This window comes from Melopsittacus undulatus, chromosome Z (genome assembly GCF_012275295.1).
Source record: "Melopsittacus undulatus isolate bMelUnd1 chromosome Z, bMelUnd1.mat.Z, whole genome shotgun sequence".
In the NCBI taxonomy this organism is placed as follows: Eukaryota; Metazoa; Chordata; class Aves; order Psittaciformes; family Psittaculidae; genus Melopsittacus; species Melopsittacus undulatus.
In genome coordinates this window covers 26,182,712-26,210,340 of record NC_047557.1, presented here as the reverse complement: position 1 = coordinate 26,210,340, position 27,629 = coordinate 26,182,712, and the positions used below count along the sequence as shown (strand labels likewise).

The window sequence follows — 27,629 nt, the reverse complement described above, 5'->3', positions numbered from 1 at the left end:
CTGAGTCCTTCAGCCCGACCAGCCCTGGCTTGCTTGGGGCGGCCCTTTGGTGGGGTTTGCACCTCCTTTCTAGCGTTGGGCCGCTGATCAGGGGCCTGTTGTACACATCTTTCAGCAAAGCCACAAAGTGCTCAACATTCTCATACACGTGTCATCAAAAATTGCTCTCTTTTCCTAATTTTTGTGCTTCCATAGCCACATTTTAAGCAGCTAACTTAATCTGCTGTCCTGAGGAGTGTGAGGGCAGTTACTGGGTTGAAGGTCTTAAAGGCCTTTTCCAACCTAGCAGATGCTGTGATTCGGTGTTTTAAAGAATAGGAGCATATGTTAGAGAACCAAATTACACTTGCCAGTACTGTCACAGTATTCGCAGGAGTGATCTTATACATAACCCGGCAATCACCTGTTAACCATAGCAATGTTTATGCTCAAGCAGACAGATTCTGCCCCAGCTCTGCCTTCTGCAGCTGCGCCCAGGGTCCATGTGGAGCCCAGCTGTGGACAGGCCACTGCTGCGGACAGGTAGAAAATGTGGTTTCAGCATGCAAATTTAAAATCATCATAGCGACTCCTGCTCCTGGTGAACTTGATGATAAAATTGGCCTTTTGGTACTTGCCAAATCATATTCATTACCTACTGCTATGGGAAAAAATGGGGGAAACTGAAGGATATTTAAACTTTGTATTAATTGCTTATAATTGCAGCTGTGTACCAGTTGCTGTGTTTCTTGGAGTTACTCGTATCCACATGCCATTATAGCAATAGCTGTGCATATTATCAAATGACTCCAGAAATATCACTGGTCATACTTCACTCTTTTCAGTTAATACAGGTGAGTTACTCAAGAAAACGTAAGTGTTAAGAGAGAAGCTGGCAAGGACAATGGACACTGTAGGAAGTTAGCAGGATTTGTAAGCGTCACATTGAAGATGAGAATGAAAAGTGTATTCACGCATTGAAGGACTGAGCTGACAGCAGCTACTTCGGGTGGAGTTCCCAGGAAACCTTTCCACTGGCATGTGAGATTTTTTGAGAATGCCATTAATGTTGGATCTACCAAAAATACTTCTAAATGACACAGCTCGTGTAAGAAGTGGGTTTGCAGACTCTGGGGTGTATATCACCCACAGCAAAATCATTGTGGATTGTATTTTGGGTTGTATTTGAACACATTAACCTACAAGCCCAGATGCAGCAGCACAAAGAGGACGGGGAAAATGAGAACGTTTTGCTCTTAGCGAGGGTGCATTACACCTAACTAGGTGCCCTAAGAGACTAAGGGGGGGGGGCTTCTGTACTTCGTAAGCCAAACTCGGTATTGCCCCTTGGGCAGCCAGCGAACAGCGTGCATAAATGGAGTCTTTCTCTGAATGCCGGGCACCGCCGCTCCCCACAAGCGGGATGTCACCGCGGCCCAGCGCGCCGGACTCCCACGGGCGGCACCGGAGGAAGGGCGGGTTGGGCCAAGGCCGTCGGTCGATCGCCATATGTAAACGAGTCGCCTCCTGCCGCCCAATCAGGGCTCACGGAGCGGGCAGTGCGGCGGCCCATTGGCGGGCAGCCCGTGGCGAGATGGCGTGTTCCCCACTCCTGATCGAGTCTCGAGCTGTGCGGCGTTCGCCTGGCCGTTGCCCCGGCGACGCAGGGAGTGACGCGCCACGGGGTGGGCGTACCGGGCGCAGGCCATTGGCTGCGCGATCGGGCGATGGCGGCGGTTGGTGTGCCGCGCCCCGGGTGTCCTTGCTCGGGGAGGAGCAGCCGGATCAGTCCGCGGAGCGGCGGAAGCCAGGACAGTGTTGCTGGGTTCGGTGGTGTGGCACCGGCGCCGGGGCGGTGAGCCGAGAGCAGCGGCAGGGGTAGCAGGAGGGCCGAGTTTCGGTCAGGCGCGGTGTGCGGCAGCGGCACGGGTCCTCGTGGTCTGGGGACGGGCTGCGGCTTCGGGCGGCCCCTCGGGGATCAGCCGTCTGGGTAACCGCGGGGCAGGGCGCTGCTATCACCGGTGCCCCACTGGAGCGGCGGCCATCCAGTGTCACAGCTCCGGCTGGCAGGCGAGGGAGGCCAGAGCCGCTGTCGCGGTGCCTCCTTGACGCCGGAGGGTGCGGCCCAGCGGCGTGGGCCCAGGAAGGCTTCCCGTGGCACAGACTGTCGCAGCGCTGCTGTCGCCCGGAGCCTCCGCGGCTGCAGGGAAGAACCCATCGTTTTCCTTGCAGACCGAGCCTCGGTCATAGTGCAGAACTGTGCTACGGCTCGGGGCTGGCGGGGTTCCGGTGGTGGGCATGCGGGAGGGTGATTTCCCTCACTGAAAAAAAGCCGCTGCGACTGTGGGGTGTCATGTGCTGTGCAGGTGAGCTCTGCGCAGGCTTGCGCTCAGCTGTTTTTGCCACTCGCTACCTTTATAACGCCGTACCTATTGCTGAATCAGCCAGCGAGATGTGGGAGATTTGTGCTGATCTAATAAATGATGTTGCCGATGATTGCTCTAGGTTAGTGAGAACTCTGTGTCAGACTGAAGGTATTTCATTCAATTATGTGGCAAATTATGTAAATTATTCATGTAAACATCCAACCAGTCTAGTTTGCATTTTAGGTTCTGGTTACGTTCTTGTGCCTTTTGAAGAAGTTGCAGTTGTCTTTTGCTTCTGTTTTGATTCCCAGAATGGATTGCTTTGCATTATAGTCTCCTGGAAATTTTTGGTTGAAAACAAAGGCAAATAGGAAATTACGGAATCATAGCATTATTTGCACTGGAAAGGACCTTAAAGATACCTAGTTACATCCCCCCCCTCCCCCGTGTATAGGGATTTATGAAGCATGCTTTTTGAACCACCATTTGAAATGTAACAAATTATATTAATGTTAAAGTTAATATTAAGTGATATTTAACATTGTTTTGCTGATGTCAAGCTATGAGTCAGTGTAACTATAGAAATATGTTAAACAGAATTAGAAATATAAGCTGATAATTTTACAGCACTCAGTAATGCAGGATCAATGTATGAAATCTCAATTGATATTTTCTAGAATGGTAACTGCATAGCAAAAAACCCCATTCACTTCAAGCAGGTTAAATAAACATGAAGGCTTTAAAGAATCTTTATAGGTTGAGAGTTACTGACACTCACTAAACCCCAAGATCAGCAGTGAGGCATCCCATATTTTGAAGCAGCAATTCATGATAAAAGGTTGTCTAGTGATAGGTGTTATGAATAATTATTTTTATAATCAAGTTAATGCAGCTCTTCCTAATTGATTTATGGAAAGCCATTTCACACTTACTGGTTTTGCTTAGAAATGTGGAAAATAGTAGCTGAAGAAAGACTTTAAAATCTATGTAGCTCTACTAAGAATTTGTTAATTGACAAGGTAGTAATTCTAACTGTTAGAATTTAAGAGTTGTAGCTTTAGGACTGGTAGGACAGTATGTTATATAGTCACGTAGTAAGTACTAATTCTGTTTGGCCTGAAACAGTGTGCTATTCAGAAGTATTTGTATTTTCATAGACCATTGCTATGCCTTTCTTATTCTTGGCATTGCTTCGAAATCTGTGGTACTAAGATATATTCCTCTGGCTGTCTTATTTTAGTTTTCCTATTAAAAGATACCTTGTGTTCTGCTGAAGAAAAATCAACATTGCCACTTTGGAATAGCTTTGCAAGAACATAAATTTACAAAGCCATACATAGATTATATTACACAGGGAAAACCAAATTACGATGTTGACTTTGAAAGCAGTGGTTATGCTGTGTTTGTTTTTTAATAAAAGCTTTCTGTCAGGAAAAAATCTATTTACAATGAAAGCAGTCCTCAGTGAATGGTTCCATGAGCCAAAAAGTCCTGCTATGCCTTCACTGTGAAGGGTAGAGAAAAATAGGCTGGTGGTGTTAGTGCTGCCATGATTGAGATAGGAAACCAATATGATTCTGGTATCTTCAGAAACACTAAGCAGATAGATTTGCCCTCTCTGTTATTTTCTCCATTGAATGACAGCTTCATTTTTGATGTCCAAGCAGAAACAAAATAAAAAAAAAATTACTAGAAGACTCAATTCCCAGATGCCTGATGGAGGGATTGTTACTTTTAAGGCAACATGATGAGGTTTTTTAATCCACTTTGAAATGTCAGTGTGTAGAGCCCTCAATCCTGTATGGAAATCTAGTTGGAAATATGTGCTAGGTTTGTACATGTAAATAGTGAATTACAGATTGTCTCTGCTAGCCAGGCTGCTATTTAAGCATCTTTTGAACTTCATTATATAGTTACATAATTATCTTTAATCACAGAGGTTTATAAGCTGGTGATTGTGTGTGATGAGAAAAGTCCCAGTACTAATTTTGTGAGAATTTTTTGGCATTTTGTTCCTATGTTAAAAATCTTGATGAACTTGTCTAAAGGCACATCACAGAGCAAACTGACCAGGCTGCAGTTTTTGTAACTGAAGGTTGCACCATCCACATTCTCAGTTATGTGAAAGAGGTGTGAGAATTTCTGTTGAATGTTTGTTACATGTTGAAAGGGGATGATGAAATGGAGCAGTAACCTGGGAATTAGTTATGGATAAAAGAGCAGTGTCACAGAATGCTGTGAGAAGGACTTGGGCTTGAGGTGAAGAAGGAACCATTTTGAATGTGATTAACTTGAATCACTGCAGAGTATTGAGCAGAAAATAGAGAAGACAGAGAGATAAAATTACAATTTCTGCTATTGAAGTCGAGCGTTACCAACAATGGTTAGTTGGTAATTTTATATAGTTAAAATGAAGTTAGTATTTTTGATAGGAAGAGTGAGTAGAAAAAAGTTACAGAATTTAGTGAGTGCTTATGTAGGTGGTAAAAACAAGAATGAGCTGAAGTGAATCAAAATTGTATGACAGAAAGAGATGTTGTGAGTGGTGGAGACATATTAGCAAGATCTTGAAGGAACAAGGTAGATGTGTATTAAAAGAAAAAAAAGATACTGAGAAGGCAGGAGCAGATAATGTCATATTTCAGAGGTTTATATATAAATGTGTTTTACATGAAAGGTTGAAAGGTAGAGATTCTTACTCATCTGTTAATAAACTGGTTTTGCGGGTATCTGGGGTGGGAGGAGAGTGTTCATTTGGGTTCGGGTTTGGTTTGGTTTGGCTCTTCTTAGGGATGACTTTCAGAAATTTTTAGATCTCTATATTTTTTTCCATGAATCCTATACTTATATGAAATACTCTTTTGTTGCAGGTTTGCTAAGGATAGAAAGAGACTCTTGAAAATGTTGTCCAGACTCTTTCGAATGCATGGGCTTTTTGTGGCCTCCCATCCATGGGAAGTCATTGTGGGGACAGTGACTCTCACTATCTGTATGATGTCCATGAAGATGTTCACTGGGAATGATAAGATCTGCGGCTGGAATTATGAGTGCCCCAAGCTTGAAGAAGTAAAGTTATAAATTTATGTTATAGTACTTACTGTCAATCGGTAGATCCAGGTTTTTCAGTAGAACAAGATCAGATAGTGATACATTAAGAGAAATGTAGCTATGCAGAAATTTCTATATTGCCTTCTTTTCCCATTATGGATATTAAAGCTGTATGCAAGCAGTGATGTGTTACAGGTGGTTTTCATTGAATCTAACTTTCAGGTGCACAGTATCTAGTGAACAAGGAGTTTATATTGTTTACAATATTTTAATTTTGTAAGATTGGCAAGCAGTGATACTAGCAGTGAAACTTCCTTTTTAGTGCAGGTTCACAATGGATTTTTTTTTATTACTGGAACTTAAGAAGTTACTACTTTATGAGCTGACAAAATTGCTTTGTATTTCAAACAGGATGTTCTGAGCAGTGACATCATCATCCTGACAATCACGCGCTGTATAGCAATCCTTTATATATATTTCCAGTTCCAGAACCTAAGGCAGCTTGGATCAAAATATATTTTGGGTACTGTATGTGAATTTTTGTATTTGCTGTATGCATTTTAATTGGTTTTGAGTATAAACTGGTAACAAATATTCAAGTTCAAATACTTATGTACACAAGGGGGTTATTTCAGTTACTTGCTTGATAGTAGAATAAATTTTTTGACATGTATCAAAGTGCAGTTTTTTTAAAGGATTTTTGTGTAGTTATATACACTTAAAAATATAGAGCTGTTTATAAGTCAGTTTTCATTTGATAATGACTGAGAAAGATTGTGGGTTTTATTTCTTCGAGTCTTCCTTTGAATACAGTACAAATTTTAGGTTTAAATGTCTGCATAAAAATAGCATCCACTTCAGTTTGTATGTTACCTGCTATTACTACAGAATGAGAGATTAGAATTGTCATTTGTTTGCTTCAGGACTGATCTAAAGGTATAGATTTTCTGTTTTCCTCCTTATATATAAAACAAAAATTTTCAATTCTCTCTTTTTTTTTTTTTAAGGTATTGCTGGCCTCTTCACAATATTCTCAAGTTTTGTTTTTAGTACAGTGGTAATTCACTTCTTGGATAAAGAGCTGACAGGTCTGAAGTAAGTAATGAATTGTTTTTCCTGATTTCTTGTTTGAATTTTTGTTAGTCTACAATAGACCTTGAATTTTAACATATGCCTTTCTTTTTTTTTCAGTGAAGCTTTACCCTTCTTCCTGCTTCTGATTGATCTGTCAAGAGCAAGTGCATTAGCCAAATTTGCACTCAGTTCCAACTCACAGGTTGGGGGGGGTTGTTTTTTCTGGTTGTTTGGCTGTGTTTTTCTGGATTTGGGGTTGTTTTTTTATTTTGCAATGGAGCTCTTGAGTTTATTGTTAAAATAGGTGCATAATCTCACTGATGGGTGGTTGGGACTAGATAATCTTTAAGGTTCCTTCTAAACCAAACCATTCTATGATTCCACCAATGAAATAGCTGCAGCAGAACCCCTAGAGTTTGCCATGCTTGGCTTCTGGAGGAAATTCTTTTGCCCCCAGTGGAAAGGCTTCATGTATTTTATGTCTTCTTTCTGTCAGCTAAGTCTAGAAAGTTAAATAATGGAATAATAAAAGTTAGGGTATACAACCATAGGCAGCAGTGCTTGCAAGAACTTTTGAAATGCCATGACACAAGTGGCTTTTATTTTATGTCTTAAAGTGTAGAAGTCCTGTAATTAAAGTCTGTGCCCATTAGTGTTTTAGGAGCTTAGAACAGTGGTGAACCAAAGGTAGAAAAATTAATAAAAATTAAATCATTTTATGTAAATATAGACTGTCAAACTTATGGGTAATAAAGCAGGTAAAGAATATATGCCCTCACAGTGATTCATTTTCTATATATGTTTTGTAAGGATTTAATCACCATACTACTACTCAATTTACTAATCAGGTACTAATTACGTTATGTGTACTCCCTTAATTTGATTTCTGTCTTTATATTAATGTACAGAAATGTTTCTTCTTAGGACGAAGTTAGAGAAAATATTTCACGTGGAATGGCAATTTTAGGCCCTACATTTACACTGGATGCACTCGTGGAGTGTCTTGTGATTGGTGTTGGTACTATGTCAGGTGAGTGATGAAATCTAAGGGCAATACAATCTTTCAGTCTAAATCCTGAAAAGCCTTGGAATATTGAGAGTTTCAAGTGGTAGTTGTTATCCACTAGGGTGGAGTGACTTAATCTATTTTTTTACCTTCCTGGTTAGCCTATATTACTAGTTGTGTGCACTTACAGATAATATGCTGAGCAGAAGTATGAAATACAGATAACTGTAGGAATGGACTTCTATGCAGCTGCTTTTATGAAATTGAGACTGCCTGTCATTCCTGTTAACATCTTAAAAGACCTGCTAACATTTTCTCTTGGGCATTCTTGAAAATGAGTTACACTTCAGCACATGTACACCTATTTCATATTTTTGCAAAAATTGAGTGTTTCTAAAAATTACACCAGGCAATTGTTCTAGTTAAACTAAATGACCAATCTTTTAAGTGGTCAGGTTTTTTTTTTCCCTTCCAATCTTCTGATCTTCATTAGTTCTGTATGCAGTAGCAGTTGAATTTCCTTGAAAAGAGAACAGTTAAATGTAATAAATGAAGGATTTGCAAGTGTAAATAACTGATTTCTTTGAAAAGCAATCAAAGTGCCATAGCTATGATTAAAGAAGGTTTTTGTTTGCAATTTTATTTTTTGTCTGTTGCTTGGGGATTTTTCTTGAGGGTAACGTTGTTTAAGCTGTCTCACACACCTTAAAGGCATCTTTCAATGCACTTGCTTTTCAAACTGTTTTGGACCTTTTCAAGGTATTGTGTATTAATAAGCTGTTTTCCTGCTTACATCTGGAAAAAAAAAAACCCACCTTGTTTTGGGGTAGCTTATAGTTGTGGGTTTGGGGGTTTTTTTAAACTATTTTGTTAGCTCTTTCATCTTTACTATGGAAGTTCTGTAATGCATGTACAACATGGCTGACTTTTTCTGAATACTACACTTTTGAAGATTAGGTGAAGTGTAAAGCATTTCTTACTGCCTTCAGAAGGGATTTTGGTACATAATGACAGCTAACTCTTTGCTTAGAAAAGTGAGAAGTTTCAAGCTTTCAATATGAAGCTTTAAAATCTTGAATTGTAATTATTTGTATGTACTTAGGCTTTAATTTTTTTCTGTAAATACTATACCATAAATACATATTCTGCTTAGAATAAGCTAATGCACAATGGCTAGGGCTTAATGTGCTTATTTTTCATTAATCTAGATAGCTCACCCTGTAATTTGCAGTGTCAGTTTAATGGTTTCTTTCGTACTTCTGGAACACTTCTTTGAGTATACAGAAAGCCTGTTGCATATACAAATGTAAGAAATGTTTTTTGTTGTTGGTTTTTTTTTTAATGTAGGTGTACGACAACTTGAAATCATGTGCTGCTTTGGCTGTATGTCTGTCCTTGCCAACTACTTTGTCTTCATGACCTTCTTTCCAGCTTGCGTGTCCTTGGTATTAGAGGTAGGACCAGCATCAAGACAAGATTGAGCTTAATGTTCAGACCTTGTGCTTCTTGTTGGCTTTACATTTCTCCATGAAATCACACGCCAGCATGTTTATCTTTTCAAAGCAAACAAAGGGAATGCACAAAAGAGTTATGGTGGACCAGCTGATAACGGTAACTTATTAATGCCACTGTAAATGAGTCACACTCAGTGGTGAGTTTGGCATAAGGCAGAGTAAATTAATTATATCGTAAACTATTGGTTGTGCAGGGTTTTTCACAATTTACAGTCTGACATAGGCTAAACAGTAGACTGTAGGCTAACTCCTTGTTTGTAATGTGTTAATGATCAAATAAAAACTCAATGTTGTGTTTTTATGTGAACCAGCTTGCTTGCTGATTCTTCTAGTATGTTAGAAATATGACCTATTTTAAATTTTGTTATTTTTGCAGCTTTCAAGAGAGAGTCGTGAAGGGCGTCCTATATGGCAGCTTAGCCATTTTGCTCGTGTTTTGGAAGAAGAAGAAAATAAACCAAATCCTGTAACACAGCGAGTCAAAATGATTATGGTTTGTGACTCTTTTCCACCTATGGTTATACAGTCAGTAAGGTGTCCTAGGGCAATGAATCAAGCTTTTGCTTTCTGTAGATTTGTATTCTGCATCCCATTAATCTAGTTTACTATGATAATTTAATAACACCCCCTGTATGTACACCTAAAGTCTTCCTGCGTATGCCATCTCTATGTACACATTTCATGTGACTAATTCCCTCCCTATTACACTGAGGATGGCATAGCACTGAAACAGGCTGCCTGGAGGGGTTGTGGAGTCTGCCACTTTGGAGATATTCAAAACCTACGTGGATGCTGCTGTAGGTGGCCCTGCCTTGGCAGAGGGGTCGGACTAGATGATCTCCAGAGATTCCTAATGATTCTGTGATTCTTACCGCTACAGCACCCTCAGCTTCCTTTGCTTATTGAGCAACTGAAAAGATGTGGAGGGACAGGTTCAAAGCTGAGTGTTACTGTGATAGGCCAAAGTGGATGTTGGATGAGAGGTGTGGAAAATCAGCCTGTAGCTTTAGACTTTTGAGGAATGGAAAACACACAAAAAACCCTCCCACAAAACCAACTGAAAAAAAATTAGAGACTGTTTAATCTTAGTGTGTCGATACCTAGTTGCTCTTGAAAAATTAATACTTGTTTTATGTTTTTACTACAGTCGCTGGGTTTAGTTCTTGTTCATGCCCACAGTCGTTGGATAGCAGAACCAGCTGCTCAAAATAGTACTGTAGAAAATTCAGTGGAATTGGATGAGAATGCACCAAAGAGAATTGAACCTAATGTTTCATTATGGCAGTTCTACCTTTCTAGGTAGGTGACTTCACAGGAGAGATGTGTTTCCTTCATTAGGCTGTATTCTCCATCTGCTAAGCTTTGTAAGCTTGCTTTACAAGTGCGGTAGACTTGTAAACTAAGATCCAGGATTTCTTGGAACCATAGGTGACATTTCATAAGAATATTTCAATATTATGTTGTTTGTCCAATCTCCTGGAAGTAATAAAGGAATGATCAGGAGGCAGTTGTCCTGTATACATCAAAATGTTACCTTTTCCCACTTGCACTGACACCTTTCAGAGGACACTGGAAAATAAATTCTGTGACAGCACTAGGGTAATTATTTATGTGGAGCTTTTCCACACAAGTGGAAAAAGCACAAAAGCTGTGTCACATTGCTTTTCCTTCAGCTCAGCTGAAGTTAGTGGCACTGGTGGTTCTATCTTACTTCCGAAAGTTCAGAACTGTCTGGCCTCATAGCAGTTCAGCTTGAATCATAAGTAGTCATTCTTGGTAGAGGATGATGATTGAAACTCTATCACTGGGCGAAAGGCTGTTAATTAATATTTTACAGTCCTTTCTGTTATTGAGTCTGCTTTTTAGCTAAAATTTAATAACTGTTTAATGACATATTAAAATTCTGAGGTTGTTAATGATGCACAGAATGATTTGTCTACCCTAACATAGCATATTTGAATGTCCTGGTAGAAGATGCCTTTTGCCTGGGATTTCTGTGACAGTATAAATTACGATGAAACTCTTGCCCTTTCTAAAGCAAAGGGATGTCAGAATGCTGTTTATAAACTACAGATTGTATGTACCATGTATTTACTTTTTGTTTGACTTCATACTTTCTGTCTGTTTCAGAATGGCCAGTATGAATATTGAACAAGTAATAACTCTTGGATTAGCCCTGCTCCTTGCTGTCAAATACATCTTCTTTGAGCAAGCAGAGACTGAATCCACACTCTCACTGAAGAATCCCATAACATCTCCAGTGATGGTCCAGAAAAAGGTCCCAGAGAATTGTTGCAGGAAGCAACAATCTAGACTTCTGAAAAACAATCAGAAATCTAACACATTAGAAGAAGCTTCAGTTCCCAAAGACGGAAATGGTAATTTTTAGCATTTTAAAGTCTGAACCTATTCCTGAGTATTTGGAACAAATACTGAAATGTGTGTTTATGTGTTGTATTTGGAAGCAAAACCTGAGAATTTTGTGAATCAAAATTCATTTTAATTGTCTTTTTGCAGCTGAAGTCATAAAACCTGTATTAGCAGAGTCATCAACCAGGGCTACATTTGTAGTTGGCAGTTGCAGTCCTGTGGAAACATATTCATGTTGTCATGGAAAAGAGGAAGAAATTGAGTTACCAAAAGAACCTCGTTCTATTGAGGAATGTGTTAGTATACTTGGAAATGCAGAGGTATGGAAAAACAAGGGTTGTGGGTTTTTAATAACTCAGATGAGGTATTACAACAGTACAAAATGCTTTTGTAAGCCACTTCTCCTCCAGTCAGTTGGGGCAGGGTAGTTCAGAGAGCAGCTTTATCATTCACGATATACCAAGTAATTGAAGCTTCATCATTTACATGTGCAAGTGGGTGACTGAGTAAAAAGTTCTTGATCATATCCTGGCCTACTGTAAAACCTGATACTGGCAACTGGTTCTTTTAGTTGTACTCTGATAGTGTCAAAGTAAACTTGTTACTTGTTTTCATTTGGAAATATCTAAAAGAATTTTCACCAAGAGAAACTGTTTTTTCTTTCCCCCTGCATGTTTCCAGAAAGGAGCAAAATTTCTTACTGATGCTGAGGTCATCAGTTTAGTTAATGCTAAGCATATTCCTGCATACAAACTGGAAACCCTGATGGAAACTCAGGAGCGAGGTGTGTCCATTCGCAGACAGATGCTATCTAAGAAACTCCCTGAACCTTCATCTTTGCAGTATCTTCCATATAGGAATTATAATTATTCTTTGGTAAGTAAAAGGCAGACAAGCAAAATTCACTCTAAAACCATTTTCCAAATAGATGAGATACATGCTTGGCTTCATCAAAAGGAGCATGACCAGCAGGTTAAAGGAGGTGATCCTGCCCCTCTCCTCTGCTCTCATGAGACATCACTTGGAGCATTGTGTACAGTTCTGGTGTCCTCAACGTAAAAAGGACATGGAACTGTTAGAACAAGTCCAGAGAAGGGCCATGAGGATGATCAGGGGACTGGAGCACCTCCTGTATGAAGACAGGCTGAGAAAGTTGGGGCTGTTCAGCCTGGCGAAGAGAAGGCTGCATGGAGACCTCATAGCAGCCTTCCAGTATCTGAAGGGGGCCTACAGGAATGCTGGTGAGGGACCGTAGTGACAGGACAAGGGGTAACGGGTTGAAACTTAAACAGAAGAGGTTTAGACTGGATATAAGGAAGAAATTCTTTACTGTGAGGGTGGTGAGGTACTGGAATGTGTTTTCCAGGGAGGTGGTGAATGCTCCATCCCTGGCAGTGTTCAAGGCCAAGTTGGATGAAGCCTTGGGTGGTATGGTTTAGTCTGGGGTATCCCTGCCCATGGCAGCGGGTTGGAACTAGATGATCTTAAGGTCCTTTCCAACCCAAACTATTCTATGATTCTGCGTACATAAATTAAAAGATGAGCTTGGTGAAAAGCGATGTAGAAGATAAAAAAGGCATACATAAAGCACTGCCTTTTACTGTTCATGTTTTTAAACTAAGGGAGATGGTGGGTGAGTTTTCCTCACTCAGAAGCTTACTCAAAATATTTCTGACTGAAGTGTGCAGCTCCCTTATCTTAGAAATGCCAAATTCCAGTAATACTGAGCCTGAGCAGCTAACGGTAATACAGCATGGAGGTCAAGTTAAAATGGAAGTTTAATTAAAATTCATTTAATGGTATGAGTCTTTTTAATAGTGTTTAAGACTTAATAAAATTCAGTACATCTGCGAAATACTAGACTTGGAACAGTATTAGCTGTTGATAGCTGTACTGTTCAGTTTCTGGGGTGGGAATTGTTTGCTTTATGGATAGGGTTGTGAGTTTTTGCTAAGATACCACAGGCATTGCCTGTAACATGCTGTGCCATACTACTGTAGTGAAACCTTAGTGATACCTTGTGTATTCTTTTTGTAAGGTAATGGGAGCTTGCTGTGAAAATGTGATTGGATATATGCCTATTCCTGTAGGCGTAGCAGGACCACTGTTTCTGGATAACAAAGAGTTCCAGGTGCCAATGGCAACAACAGAAGGTTGTCTTGTAGCAAGCACTAACAGAGGATGTAGAGCAATATGTGTAAGTATCAGTTGGCTAGCTTGAAAACTTCATGTATTATAAAATGTATTTGGAGTTATATAAGGCATGTTTCTGGCTTCCTAAAAACTAAAATTCGCTGTCAGTAATCTTTATTTCCCTTCTGCTTTGATTTTTAGCTTGGTGGAGGAGCACGTAGCCGCATTCTGGCGGATGGGATGACTCGAGGACCTGTTGTAAGGCTGCCCAGTGCTTGCCAGGCTGCAGAAGTGAAAGTCTGGCTTGAAAGCCCAGAAGGCTTTAAAATAATGAAGGAAGCTTTTGACAGCACAAGTAGGTAAGTACAATAGCTGTTCCAGATTTTTTTCCTTATTTTGGCTATACCATGTAATGTGAGTCTGTGAAAATAAAAGTCACTGTGTATGGACCAAGGCTGGTAGTAAACATTTTCCAATGATAAATGGTAAGCAACTGTATTTTGGCAACAGTCATTTGCATCAAGAAATACATTATTTATTTTATTTAAGCATTTGAAAATAAACATAAAAGATTATTAGAATTTCTAATAGTTACTATGCAAAAAATAATTCAAAGTTTGGAATCTAGCCTTTCAGATGATATTACTAATGGTAAGAATTAGTTTGTGAGGTTCCAGAGAATGCAGGATAAACTTAATGCTAGAATTGTAATGCAGAAAAATGTTCTTAATACTGATCTACAAGTCTGTTTCAAGCCCTACAGTTTTTTTGAGATTTATGATTACATGCTCAGGGATTTCCTTACGAGATTTGCTTCTTACGAATGTTACAAGTGTCAGCCAAGTTCATATGTGTATTTTGGCCAGAATCAGGTCGTGCTGTTGATAAATGCAGTATTTCCCAGTTTTTGTTTTCACCTGTGGAGCTTGTACTGTAGTTGAAGATAGCATGCCTTTTGCCTTGCTGTAAAACTGACATAAGAATTTCCTAAGGCCTCATTTTTAGTCTATACCTGGTAGTCAGATGTTTTAAGGAATGGAAATTAATTAAGTTTATGTCAGCACTTGAGGATATTTTAATTCATGAAGTTCAGGGAATAGAAAACATAAAAAGGAAGCAAACACTTTTGCAGTGAATATTTTAAAAATATTTACTTGAGAGGACTGTGTACATGGTAGCTGAAGGCTTTTTCCTGTGCCTCCTATGGGGGAAGAAGAACACAGTGTTGTTAGCAATGCTATCTGCAATTATTTACTCTCATTTTGCCACTTAAAACTAATTTAATCTTTTCCTTTGAGGACTGTAAGTAATACTTAAATTTTCTTGCAGGTTTGCCCGCCTACAAAAACTTCTCATCAGTTTGGCTGGTCGTAACCTTTATATCCGTTTTCAGTCTGGAACAGGGGATGCAATGGGAATGAATATGATCTCAAAAGTAAGGACCAGTCCCCTGAAGTCCCTTTAGTAAATGTGCCTTTTAAGAGTAAATAAGCTGTAGCCTGCCAATCTGTGACTACTTGGCATGTGAAGACAGAAAGCTAAGACATAGCACTATTTGCAGTGCTATAAAATAGTAGAAGTATTCAACCTTGTCGAGTATAAACAAGAATAGGATGAGAATGATGAAAAAGTAACTTAATATTTTATGTGGGTTTTTTTATTATTATTCAGAGAAACAATTCTTCATAAATTAAGCTGGTCGCACTCTTGCTTTGGGGCAAAAATTGTATCCCACAGTAAGATTATTAATCTGTTGCTGCTAAGTGATGTTTTTATCACTTCCTTGCAAATAAAGGTTTAGGTATCTGGTGAATGGCAGTGGAGAGATATCCTCTAGGGTTTTTTAATTTGTTACTATGCAAACATGGAAGAACTTGAGACATGATACATAGATTGTTGGGATGCTTTGTGCTGCTTGAGATTGATACTCTTTGCCTATTCTATATTAAATTTAAGTCTGTCAGGACTTCAATTATGTGATAAATGTATCTGATCATACACAGGTACCAAATACAACAGACCTTCTTTCTGATTTTCTAGTGTAGAGAAGCTCTTTCCCCTACATGCAAAATGCATTTTTTTCATGCCCATAGTCTTCGTCTTAGTTCATACTGTATCTTCAGCATGGTAAACACATAACCATGCACCCAGAATATATCCAAGGAGTTTGTATGCACAGGGAAGAACAGGTATTCCCTATGTAATTCCCAAAGTAGTTAGAAAAAAGATAGTGATAACTGTATTTTTCTTCTCTGAGTCCAGGTTCCTTCCTGAAACTATGTTCATTTCTTCAGCTGTAACTGATGATGTGATTAGACTTGATCTAATCTTGCTGCCCCACTGTCCTTGAGTAGCTTGTTTTGCAACTGTAATGATATTGTTGCCTTTTATCTCTTTCTCTTCTAACAGGGTACTGAAAAAGCGCTGGTAAGGTTGAATGAAGAGTTTCCTGATCTCCAAGTTATAGCTATTAGTGGTAACTATTGTACAGACAAAAAACCTGCTGCTATAAACTGGATAGAAGGAAGAGGGAAGTCTGTTGTCTGTGAAGCAGTCATTCCAGCCAAGGTTGTTAGAGAAGTAAGTGTTCACTTTCTTTTACTTGTTTAATAAAAATGCATTCATTTTACAAAACTGATATCTGCCTTGGATCATAAATATTAACTATAAGTTCTTTTCTAGGTGAGAATGATTCCTACATGTATTTTCAGGTAGTGCTGTAAATAAGCCATTTTTCCTGAGACAATAAGTGTTTTTCTTTCATTGTTCCTTCTGACATAATGTGCATATATATATATAACATGCATATACATAATGATAAAGTTGAATGCATTAGGATTTTAACTTACTACTTCTGAAAAAAAATGCCAGTTTGTCAGATCTTTATACAGAGGGCTTTGCCTGTCATTAAACCTCATGTTTTTGATCATGTCGCTGTTGTCTCCCACACAAACCTGGCATTCTTGTTAAGGTTTATATGTCTATGCTACAATGAAAACAAATAATCAGGTGCTTCACATAATTGCGAAGCTGCCTTGATGTCTTACATGATGAAGGATAATCTTTATAAGCACTGCCATTTCTAGCCCCTGGTGAACTTGTCCTGCACTATAAGCACTGTCTTAGATTCACTTCCCCTTGAGCTCAGATTACTGGCTGTGTGCATCAGACCAAATCCATTGCCTGTTACATGGTGGCTAGCACTGGCCAAGAGGGACAATAGCCAGGGAAGAATTTACTGCACTGTACTTGGAATAGTATTCTATCAACTTGTTCAAGATTTTCTGAATTTGTGGTTTCAAATTTGATGGATTTAGTTTTTTGTTTGTTTTCCCCAGTAATTTGTCCAGTTCCTTTCTGCAAAACTATGTAAATGATTCCACACTGCAGCTACATGTGGTGTAAGAATACCTCCTTGTTGCTGTTGAAGAATGAGTAAAAAGACCGTCCCAATGTGTCTCTGAACATACTTATCTCTAGAAGTTTTTCAGTTCTGTAATTTGTAAATGCTGATTACAGAGGTGGACACAGTATTCCTAGAGTGTATGAGCTTTTAAAGGCCTGTGCAGGTCCAAACCCTTTGAACTGCCCTTTCCATTGTTACTTGGACAATGCAGCTGCATTTGAAAGAACTCCATGTGAGCAAAACTAAAAGCAGGTATCCAGGACAAGGACTGACTTGAATTCCATATGGAAGTAAACAAGGGGCAGGGGCTTACTAATTGTAAATAATGCATTTCTACTCCTGCCTAAGGAATGGTGTAGTAAAAATTTACCACTTCATCTAGGTATTGAAGACAACTACAGATGATATAGTTGAAGTCAATATCAACAAGAATTTGGTGGGTTCTGCAATGGCTGGTAGCATAGGTGGCTACAATGCACATGCAGCAAACATTGTGACAGCTATCTTCATTGCCTGTGGTCAGGTAAGTTTATTTTACTCCGATTAACTTAGGTTTTCTGCTGTAATAAATCTTATCCAAATGCTTAGTTAACTGAGTGTTTCGGTTTTGTTTTGCTTCTCTTTCGTAATCTGAAGGATGCCGCACAGAATGTGGGCAGCTCTAATTGCATCACTCTGATGGAGAGAACTGGTTCCACCAATGAAGACCTTTACATCAGCTGCACAATGCCTTCTATTGAAATAGGAACTGTTGGTGGAGGCACCAACTTGCTGCCACAACAAGCCTGTTTGCAGGTATAAATCAGAAAGTTTAAAGCAACTTAGCTATTTCAGTCAATCTTGCTTTCATGTTGTGTACATTGTGTCTGAGTAATGTTGTGGGAAGGAGTTTATTGAAACTTGGAGGATTTGACACAGGTTGGGCAAAAAGGAAATTCAGAGCAGTCCTGCAGAGAAGGACTTGGGGGTGTTGGTCAATGAGAAAATGAACATGAGCTGGCTGCAGTGTGTGCTTGCAGCCCAGAAAGCCAACCATATTCTGGGCTGCATCAAAAGGAGCATGACCAGCAGGTCAAAGGAGGTGATCCTGCCCCTCTACCCTGCTCTTGTGAGACCTCACTTGGAGCATTGTGTGCAGTTCTGGTGTCCTCAACATAAAAAGGACATAGTACTGTTAGAACAAGTCCAGAGGAGGCCACGAGGATGATCAGGGGACTGGAGCACCTCCCATATGAAGACAGGCTGAGAAAGTTGGGGCTGTTCAGCCTGCAGAAGAGAAGGCTGCGTGGAGACCTTATAGCAGCCTTCCAGTATCTGAAGGGGGCCTACAGGAATGCTGGTGAGGGACTCTTCATTAGGGACTGTAGTGATAGAACAAGGGGTAACGGGTTGAAACTTAAACAGAAGAGGTTTAGATTGGATATAAGGAAGAAGTTCTTTACTGTTAGGGTGGTGAGGCACTGGAATGTGTTTTCCAGGGAGGTGGTGAATGCTTCATCCTTGGCAGTGTTCAAGGCCAGGTTGGATGAAGCCTTGGGTGGTATGGTTTAGTCTGAGGTATCCCTGCCCATGGCAGCGGGTTGGAACTAGATGATCTTAAGGTCCTTTCCAACCCTAACTATTCTATGATTTTATGACATTAAAATTTTAGAATTATTTATAATGACCTGTTTTTATGCATTGAGTTTCTAAAGCTTAAGGTATTTAATGTTAAAGTTATTTAAGGCTAGCTGATGAGATAATTTGCAAAGACTTTTGTACTGAATTTAGCGTAAGTTGACTTAAGATTTCATAGCATAATACTGCATATTTTTCTCCAGATGTTAGGTGTTCAAGGTGCAAGCCAAGATAACCCTGGTGAAAATGCCCGTCAGCTTGCTAAAATTGTTTGTGCCACAGTGATGGCAGGGGAGTTATCACTGATGGCAGCTCTTGCAGCTGGGCACCTTGTCAGGAGCCACATGATTCACAACAGGTAAGAAACAGAAAAATTCTTGTCTTTGCTGGTTTGCCCTTCTTCCAAGTACACAAGATTGAATAATAATTAAGTGAATAATAGAAACATGTAATAACAGTGAAGCATTTTGACTATCTAATGTAATTATCTCACTGTTTTTATTAGGTCAAAAATAAATCTACAAGATCTTCAAGGAACCTGCACTAAGAAGGCAGCTTGAATACTAAAAAAGCTTTGAAATGAAGAGTTGCTCTAGCAACTGACCAGATGTATGGGGATAAAAAACCAACCAAAATCTGTGAAGTTTAAAATGCAAATCACCTTTAACATAATAATGTCTGTGTAAGATGAAGTGAGAGATCAACGGATTTGGGTGACACTACTTATGCCTTTGACTTTCTTCAGTGGTTAGAGATGACTTCATAAGGGAAGTCCTGTCAGATGTCTTGAGCATGGCTTTGGAATTCTTGATCTTACACATCATTTTCTAAAGGGGCAGTCTTATGTTTTTGCTGGCTGAGATTATTTTGATTTGTAAGCTCCTGGTGACTGCAGAAAAGTGATATAATGTACTTGTACATTAAAAAATATAGTTTGCTCTACACTTGGCTTGGATGCACAGATTGTTGCCATCCTTATGTTCTGGTTAGAAAAGCATGGTTTTTAAACTGATGGCAAGCCTGATCACTTCCTATGAAATCCCAGTTTTGTTCATGTGTAAAACTTAGGTTTTAGGGTACAAGAAATTTTTATTGAATTGTAGTTTTTATAGAAACCCCCATATCCATAGTACTGAATTTGCTGCTGCTTCAGCTAAGCAGCATTCAATGTTTCAAATCCACAGGTTAGGTTATTACTCTGTGGAAAACTTGTGATCTATAAAGTTCTGAACTGTTAAATATAATTGGTACTGAAGCAGGGAAAAACAGTGTATGCAACTGCTTTGTTATTTTGTGCAGACAGAAGAAATAGATTTTGAAACAGGTAACTCCAGAAACTGTTGGAGCAGATGCAGTTTCTCAAACTTCTTTGATAGGTGTGTGTTCAAATAACAGGAGTCACGAACAGATGTTTACACTTCTTTTAAAGGAAGTCTCTCAAGGTACAGTGTGTGTATGTATGCTCCTAATTATTATTTTTAAGTGTTTGACACCTATTCCCTGAGAATAGGTGCGTATCCACTGTTTCAGCTGAGATGAAATGAAGCCAGAAGATCACACTGTTCTCTTAACATTAGGGGATTTTGTATTTTAATTCCTTTAAAATTTCTTTTTGAGCTGGGAGTATTTATTTTAAGAAGAAATCCTACCCTTTTTTCAATGAAGAGTACTAATTAAGGGAATTCAATGAAATCATATGTTAATGCAACAAGCAGTTTTTGTATTAAAGTACTGTACTTGGACCAGTGAAGCAGTCTCAGGTGTTCTTAATGTAATACAGAAACCACAAGTTTATTCTGGTTTGATTCAGTTTTGGAAATACTGCTAAATGTATCACCCTGCCTAGTTAATCACAGGAAGGAAATTGTTAATACGCTTGATGATGGGGTGGTTTTTATTTGGTTTGGGTTTTTTTGTTTGCTTTGGGGGGGGCAGATGGTGGATTGGACTGGGCTTCTTGCTGGAATGCAGTGGCATTCCTGCAGGGGTGACTAGGAGAGGTGCTCTTCTAATGTGCAAATTTGGTATAAATCATTATTAGTTGTTTTGTAGAACATCAGCAGATTCATACCATTGTAATGAGCTCATAAAGAGAATGTGCAAGCATGAAGACATACTACATGCTAGATATGCTATGGTAGCATGTAAATATCAAATACCACAAATGCTTATCTTCCTGCAGTATTGTTACTAATAGCTACCATTTTAAGAAAAGTTGGAACTACTTTGTTTCTATGTTCATTCAGTGACCTTATTTAAAGTAACATGGTCCTGGCAATAAATGGTGGTTCAGTGTTCAGTTTGGTGGATTTAACTGACATTCTGTCTTGCAGAATTAACGTTTTGTATTATTACTAAATTGTGTACATTTTGGTACAGAACTACTCTTTTCAGTTCCAGTAAAACAAGGAAAACATGTTGGCTTAACTGTGATATTTTTAAGGTTACTTCATGACTTAGTGACATATCCAAATAGACAACATGAAATGCAAGCGTTCAGCTCCTAAGCTTGATGTTGGTAATGTCTGTGAGTCTATCATCAGATATATACTGCAACCTACATTCTGTCTCCTTGGTGCTGCACGTTTTATGCCAGAAGCAGAGGTTACCATTTCAGATGTGCTGGAAAGTTTAGGGAACTGGAGCGTTCTTGTTTCCCTGTGTGAATGACAGTGACATATTTGGGCATTGCTGCAAAGTTTGTGTAACAAGAACGCTTCAGTACAGGAACAGTCTTGTGCAGTTTGTTTTGCATCATTGGCAGAACCAAACTGGCTCTCTGGATTGAAGTTCCCAGAGCTGCAGCAGCTTAAATGCGGTACTACTACAATTGATACTGTTTTCCAAGTATTTTAAAACCCTAGGAAAAGGTAGTAAAAATAGTGTATTTGATTCTGGTTATGAGCTTGCTTCTTTTTGCTTGGATCACCTCCTTTCCGCATGTGTCCATTGAATATACCCGTCCTACACAGCAGTCCTGCTCCTGCTGTGTGTCTGACATGAACGTTTCAGCACTGTGGGGCTCAGAAGTGCTGCAGCTCTCTCTGACTACACAGCTGTTGCTGGGTTTGATTTCTCCCCGCAGCACCAGGCCCAGTCAGTGACCTGTACCTTCCCGGCAGGACAGCAACCACATTGTGCCAGAGGTACTCGTGATACCAGGAGCTGGCAGCAGAGGCTGCCTTGGTGCTGGGATAAGGATATGAGCCAGGGTGCCGCTGAGCAGACACATCAGTCCCCAAATGAGAGCGTGGCTGAGGGTCTGCTTGCTTTCTCAGAGGAGCGTTCAGGTGTATGCACACCACTGCTGGGACAGTTTAACCCTTGGCATGGACAAACCCAGGGTACAGTGAATACAGCTCTGAAAAAAGCTGTGGTAGAAGAGTCTGTCTTCCCACTGCTTCCAGCTACTTTTTGGGGTAGAGTGAGAGCTCCTACTGCTTACAGTGCTCAGAGGCATAGGCTCCGTCATCCTCAGTCCACAACCTCAGACAAGTGGTTTTCCAATGAGGCAGTCACTGTGTAAAAACCTTGTTTCACCCTCAAAACAAGGGGGTGATGTTGAGACCTTTTTTCACCCAGCACTGGCCATTTGCAGTGTTTCACCCATAGCCCATACCCTCTCAAGCCTGCTTTACGTGTGTGGTACTGGAATAACCTGTGCTATGCTGACAAGCATAAAACTTACTTTAAAGTCACTTTAAACAGGCCGAGTACTAGTGTAACAGTAGAGACAGCAGTCCAGCTCATGCCCCTTCTTCTATACGTGAGAGCTGGCACAGTTTAACAACACTAAACCAGTTTAAATCAGTTCACATTTAGGAATATTGGTTCTAAAAGGAATCTTCAGTAGTGAAAAGAATGGGCAGGGCTATCATGCATACAGAGAGACACCACAGAATTGTTCCTTTTCAGGGATAATCTTGGTTTTCCTATGTGAAAATTGTTTCTGTGTAAGTAGGTCTGAAAAGTTGGACACTCACTAAAGAAATGTTCTTACAGCAGGTTCTTTCGATTTAACAAAGGACCCTAAACCGGTCAATTCAAATCGAGGGGACATGGTCACATAGCATAGAAAACTACATTCAGTTTTTTGCTTTGGTAATAAAAGTTTAGGAAGAGCCAAGTCTGGGAGCCACCAGGCTGGCCAGCTCAGTGAACTACCTCACTTCAAAAACGTCCTGCATTGCAAGATGAAGAGGAATAAATCATAGAGTGTATTATACTGAGGCCAGCAACAAGGCATGAGTTACAGCTGTTTGCCGTCTTTTCTCTCTGTGCTCTATGCTTACATGATCCCTTCATTTAAGACGGAGACTCAGCTATGGACACAGACACTGCACTGGTTATGGTGAAATGGATAGAAATAACCCAGCCTCTTTGAGTTACCTCTTCAGGCAGAAAATCACTTACAGAGTAACCCTGAAATCCTGTCAACAACTTTAAGTAACATAAATGATGCAACAAGCTCGTTACAGAAATTGCCTGTTACTTAACTGGAGTAATTAATGTCAGCAAGCTCACACACAGATTTGTGGGGTGGAAGGCTTTTTGATACTAATTCAACACCAGTGAGTGGGGAGTGCTGTACCCTTAGACCTAGAGCAGTTTTGATCAATAAATGTGACACAACTGGAGATTCAGACGCGAAGGCTGTGAGACAAGAGAGGAAAAAACCCCAACTAAGTAGCAAGGAATTAAAACCTTTTACATCCAGCTTACAACTGAGTGGCCCTCCCTACTGCTTGTGTTACTCAGTGTGTGAGCATAGCTGATCACATTATTCCACCAGGCATTTCCATGCAGGAGGGCTCTGGTCTATGCACTAGAAATGCTGTGATGCAGAGCTGAAATGAAAGCCTGGCCCCAGATGGGCACCCTGTGCCCTCCCTCTCCTGTGTCCCTATATGCTGCTGGGGTAGGCAGGGTAATCCACGGCATGTCATACCCAGTTGAATCCTTGCTGGCTACTGACACAGGGGAGGTAGAACAGGAGAAGGAGCTCCTTGTCCTATGGATAGCTTTTCCTAGGCTGGGAATGTACGGGAATGTCTCCTTAACAGGTTGACCACCCAAGGAGAGGGAAAAAAAAATCTGTAATTGCTAAACACCTCTATAAAGAAATGTTGTGGTTTCAACCCAGTCGATAACTCAGAACAGGCAGATGCTGGCTCAGTCCCCGCCCCAGTTCCTCACCCCTCTCCGTGCTCCCACAGGAATGGGGAGGAGAATTGAAACAATGTAACTCCCACAGGTTGAGATAAGAACAGTCCAGTAACTCAGGTATAACACAAACCACTGCTGCTGCCACCAGTAATAATAATGATAAGGGAAATAACAAAGGAAGAGAATACAACCACCCACCACCTGCAGACCCATGCTAGTATATAAACTGGGTGCAGTTACCAGGAAGGGCTAGATTACTGCTTGGGTCAGGCTGGGTATCTGTTGGTCAGAGAATACTATTTACCTGAAATGGCAAGGGAATTTCAGCACCAAAAGCACTTTCAAATACACAAATCAGAAGGGTTACAGGTGGAAGGAGTATTTATTTAGAAATAAATTTCTTTTGATTTCTTGGTTTAGTTTAGTTCAGCTTAGTTTAGTTAATTTTAGTCTGGTTTAGTTTAGACCCTTCAGTTTAGCTGGAAAAAACCTCCCTTGCAGCCTGACAAAGGAAAGCCAGGGCAGGATCGGTGCCGTGGTGGTGCGAGAGCAGTGCAAGAAGAACCCAGCCAGAAAGGGCCAGGGCAGACCTGACAAGAGATGGTGCTCCATGCTACGGAGGACAGCAGCAAGTCCCGGGGCCACGCTGGGGCCACCCTGGGAGTGCTGAGCGCTGCCTACCCCCGGATGCGGGGCACGAGGGCCACCTGCGTGGAGCACAAGCAGCTGCCTTTGGGCCACAATAGCCCAAAGGACCCCCCTGAAGGGGCTGTGCTCGGCTGCGGAGGAAGGCAAAAAACCCCAGGGACGCTTGCAAGTCCAGCCTGGGGGGAAAAAAGCCCTTCCCCCCCCAGCTGCAGGACATGAGGGGCCAGCTTCGTGGAGCATGAACACCAGAATGGACCCAGGAGCCCTGACAAGTGGTCAAGCTCAGTGCTCAGAGGAAGGCAAAAAACCCCCGGGGACCGGTGCCAATCTGCCCCGGGAGAAAATTCCTTCCTGACCCCAGTGCTGGCGATCGGCTACTCCCTGAGCATGTGAGCAAGACCTGCTCCCGGTCCACACGCTGGTTATGCCTCTAAGGGGACAAGGGGACACTGGCACTGCCTTTCCTGCCTCCAGCTGGAGCAATCTCAAGGGCTTCCAGCAGCACCAAAATGCCGTTGTTCTGATGACTCCTCAGAGCAAGAATCCTTCCTGTGCTTGGCAGTTGGAGCTCCGGGGCAATGGGAAAGGGCACTGACCCATCTGTGCATCCTTTTTCTTCTGGCTGCTGCCTCTCTCTCCCCAGGAGATAAGGATGGCAAGCTCCCCAACCACTGCAGCAAGGATTTCCATCTATCAGATGAGCTTGAGTGTGTCCCCTCCAGGACTTGGAACTGCAGCAGGGAACCTCCTGCAGCTCCGCAGCTTCAAGTGTTCCCTCCCTCAGTCCCCCCCTCACCTAATTCCCTGGTGCACAGGAGGGGAGGGCAGCAAGCTCCCCGAGAACTGAAGCAGGATTTCCATCCATCCATCTGATGAGCATTGAGTGTGACCCCTCCAGGAGCTGGAACTACAGTGCTGAACCTCCTGCAGCTTCCTGCATCTTCAACCCCATCAACCCCCTCCCAGTAATTCCCCTCTGCCTCAAGGGCTTCCTCTCGGATGCCCTCAGGCTGCCAGCTCTGTCCTGGTGGCAGCGCCGGCCACTCTGGCAGCGGGACAGGGGAGGGCGCTGGACTCATCCTGCCCCAGAGCATTGTGATGCTGCGTTGCCGGGTGCTGTTGCTATGACATGGCGGTGATGGGACCCCCGCAGCCCTGCCCACTGCAGCCCTGCTGCTGCTGCCCCTTCGCCCAGCATCCCTTGGAGAAAGGCCTTTGGGCTGCTGGCCCTGAGGCAGTGCCTGTGCCCAGGAGGCCCAGGCAATGTCCCTGCCCATGATGGCCACACACTGGGCACCGCTGTGGGGTATCCCCGTACATAAATCTGTATGTTCACACCGTATCCACAAAGGCTTTCATACCACATACGGTCATTTGACTGTGGTGATCCCAAAGGTGAAAGAAAGGGGTTTGGGTTCCCTCTGCATGAACTTTGCAGAAACATAGAGAGCATACAGGATTTCCTCACCACTCCTTATCAATACACCAAGTGGCATTTACTACTACACTGCTTATGGTGAGGTCTTCTTCTTGGAAAGAATTTCAGGAATCTCTTCTGGTGTCGTGTGGTGGTTTAAGCCCAGCCAATAACTCAGAACCAGGCAGCCACTCGCTCACTTCCCTGCTTCTTCCCCCCCTGCTCCCAGAGGGATGGGGAGGAGAATGGAAAGAACGTAACTCCCACAGGTCAAGATAAGAACAGTCCGGTAACTCAGGTACAACACAAAACCATTGCTGCTACTGCCAATAATGATAACGAGAAGAGAGATAGAAAGGGGAGAGAATACAATCTCTTCATCTCCTCCATCTGTCTGAGGAATTGCCTTTGGCATCTCCTGGACCTGCAGTGTGCACTCACAGCCCAGAAAACCAACCATATTCTGGGCTGCATCAAAAGGAGCGTGACCAGCAGGTCAAAGGAGGTGACCCTGCCCCTCTCCTCTGCTCTCATGAGACCTCACTTGGAGTATTGTGTGCAGTTCTGGTGTCCTCAACATAAAAAGGACATGGAACTGTTGGAACAAGTCCAGAGGAGGCCACGAGGATGATCAGCAACTGGAGCACCTCCCGTATGAAGACAGGCTGAGGAAGTTGGGGCTGTTCAGCCTGGAGAAGAGAAGGCTGCGTGGAGACCTCAGCAGCCTTCCAGTATCTGAAGGGGGCCTACAGGGATGCTGGGGAGGGACTATTCATTAGGGACTGTAGTGATAGGACAAGGGGTAACAGGTTGAAACTTAAACAGCAGAGGTTTAGATTGGATATAAGGAAGAAATTCTTTACTGTGAGGGTGGTGAGGTACTGGAATGGGTTGCTCAGGGAGGTAGTGAATGCTCCATCCCTGGCAGTGTTCAAGGCCAGGTTGGATGAAGCCTTGTGAGGTGTGAGGTGTCCCTGCCCATGGCAGGGGGGTTGGAACTAGATGATCTTGAGGTCCTTTCCAACCTTAACTATTCCATGATTCTATGATCATCACAGATAGTTTCTGAGGCTGACTTCTATCTCTTGTAAAAAACTAGAGGGCATTTTTTTACTAATTTTTTCTTTTCCTAGCTATTTTTCTCAATGCATATTCTTTCATTCTAACTGTGTCATGATCACATTAGCTGAAATTCATCTGCATACAAAAGATAACCAACTATTCTGCTCTTAGGAGCACCATGGAGCTTGTAAACCGTTACACAAACTATTTTTTTTACTAGCTTGTTCCTTTATTTCAGCACAGTGCCCTTACCAGCCATTTAGGAAGTACGTGCAGTACACAACCACTGTGCAAGCAGCTCCAGCTTCACAAGCACTGAGGTCCCTCCTGGACTGAAGTCACCACTGTTCCACTTTACAGGTATACATGGGATGAAACAAGTTATTACCGCCCTGGGAGAGCACACTTAAGCAGTTCTTCATTTGCTGATATTTACACGATTTATGTGGTGAAGGCAGAGAACACCACCACTATCTGGAGATTCTGATAAAGGCAATGCAAACACACTGTCTGCTGCCTATGTGGCATGAAGGCTTGTTACAAAGACTGCTAAGGAAAACACTCACTTTATAACTCAGGTTTGGAGACCTGCAGGACCAATTTTAACCCACACATACTGGATGTTTCTGATACTTGTTTTAAAGAGGCTTTTCCATCTAGAAACAGTACAAAACCTACCGTGTACAGATGAGAAACCTGACTGGGTTTCTGCCTTCCCAAATCATAGAATCACTAGGTTGGAAAACACCTTTAAGGTCATCAAAGTCCAACCACTACATCAGGACTGCCAAGACCACCACTAAACCACGTCACTGAGGGCCTC

At 41.6% G+C, this 27,629-nt stretch overlaps 1 protein-coding gene across 2 annotated transcripts; it reads left to right on the top strand.

The window, feature by feature from the left end:
* Window positions 1–1,699: 1,699 nt before the first annotated feature.
* Window positions 1,700–20,929, top strand: HMGCR (3-hydroxy-3-methylglutaryl-CoA reductase). Of its 2 annotated transcripts, none has more exons than XM_031042729.2 (20): window positions 1,700–1,834; window positions 5,216–5,411; window positions 5,805–5,916; window positions 6,401–6,488; window positions 6,585–6,669; window positions 7,392–7,497; window positions 8,821–8,927; window positions 9,364–9,480; window positions 10,135–10,286; window positions 11,118–11,365; window positions 11,505–11,677; window positions 12,039–12,233; window positions 13,396–13,554; window positions 13,692–13,849; window positions 14,820–14,925; window positions 15,900–16,070; window positions 17,279–17,419; window positions 17,533–17,691; window positions 18,717–18,871; window positions 19,019–20,929. In XM_031042729.2, exons 1-20 carry the CDS (start codon window positions 1,707–1,709, stop codon window positions 19,071–19,073), a joined length of 2,811 nt encoding a protein of 936 aa, XP_030898589.1. In that variant the 5' UTR covers window positions 1,700–1,706; the 3' UTR covers window positions 19,074–20,929. The 2 variants fall into 2 exon arrangements, with proteins under 2 accessions (XP_030898589.1, XP_005142074.1); XM_005142017.4 differs by lacking the exon at window positions 1,700–1,834 and adding an exon at window positions 1,868–2,345 and having other exon boundaries at window positions 19,019–19,433.
* The last annotated feature ends 6,700 nt before the right edge of the window (window positions 20,930–27,629 follow it).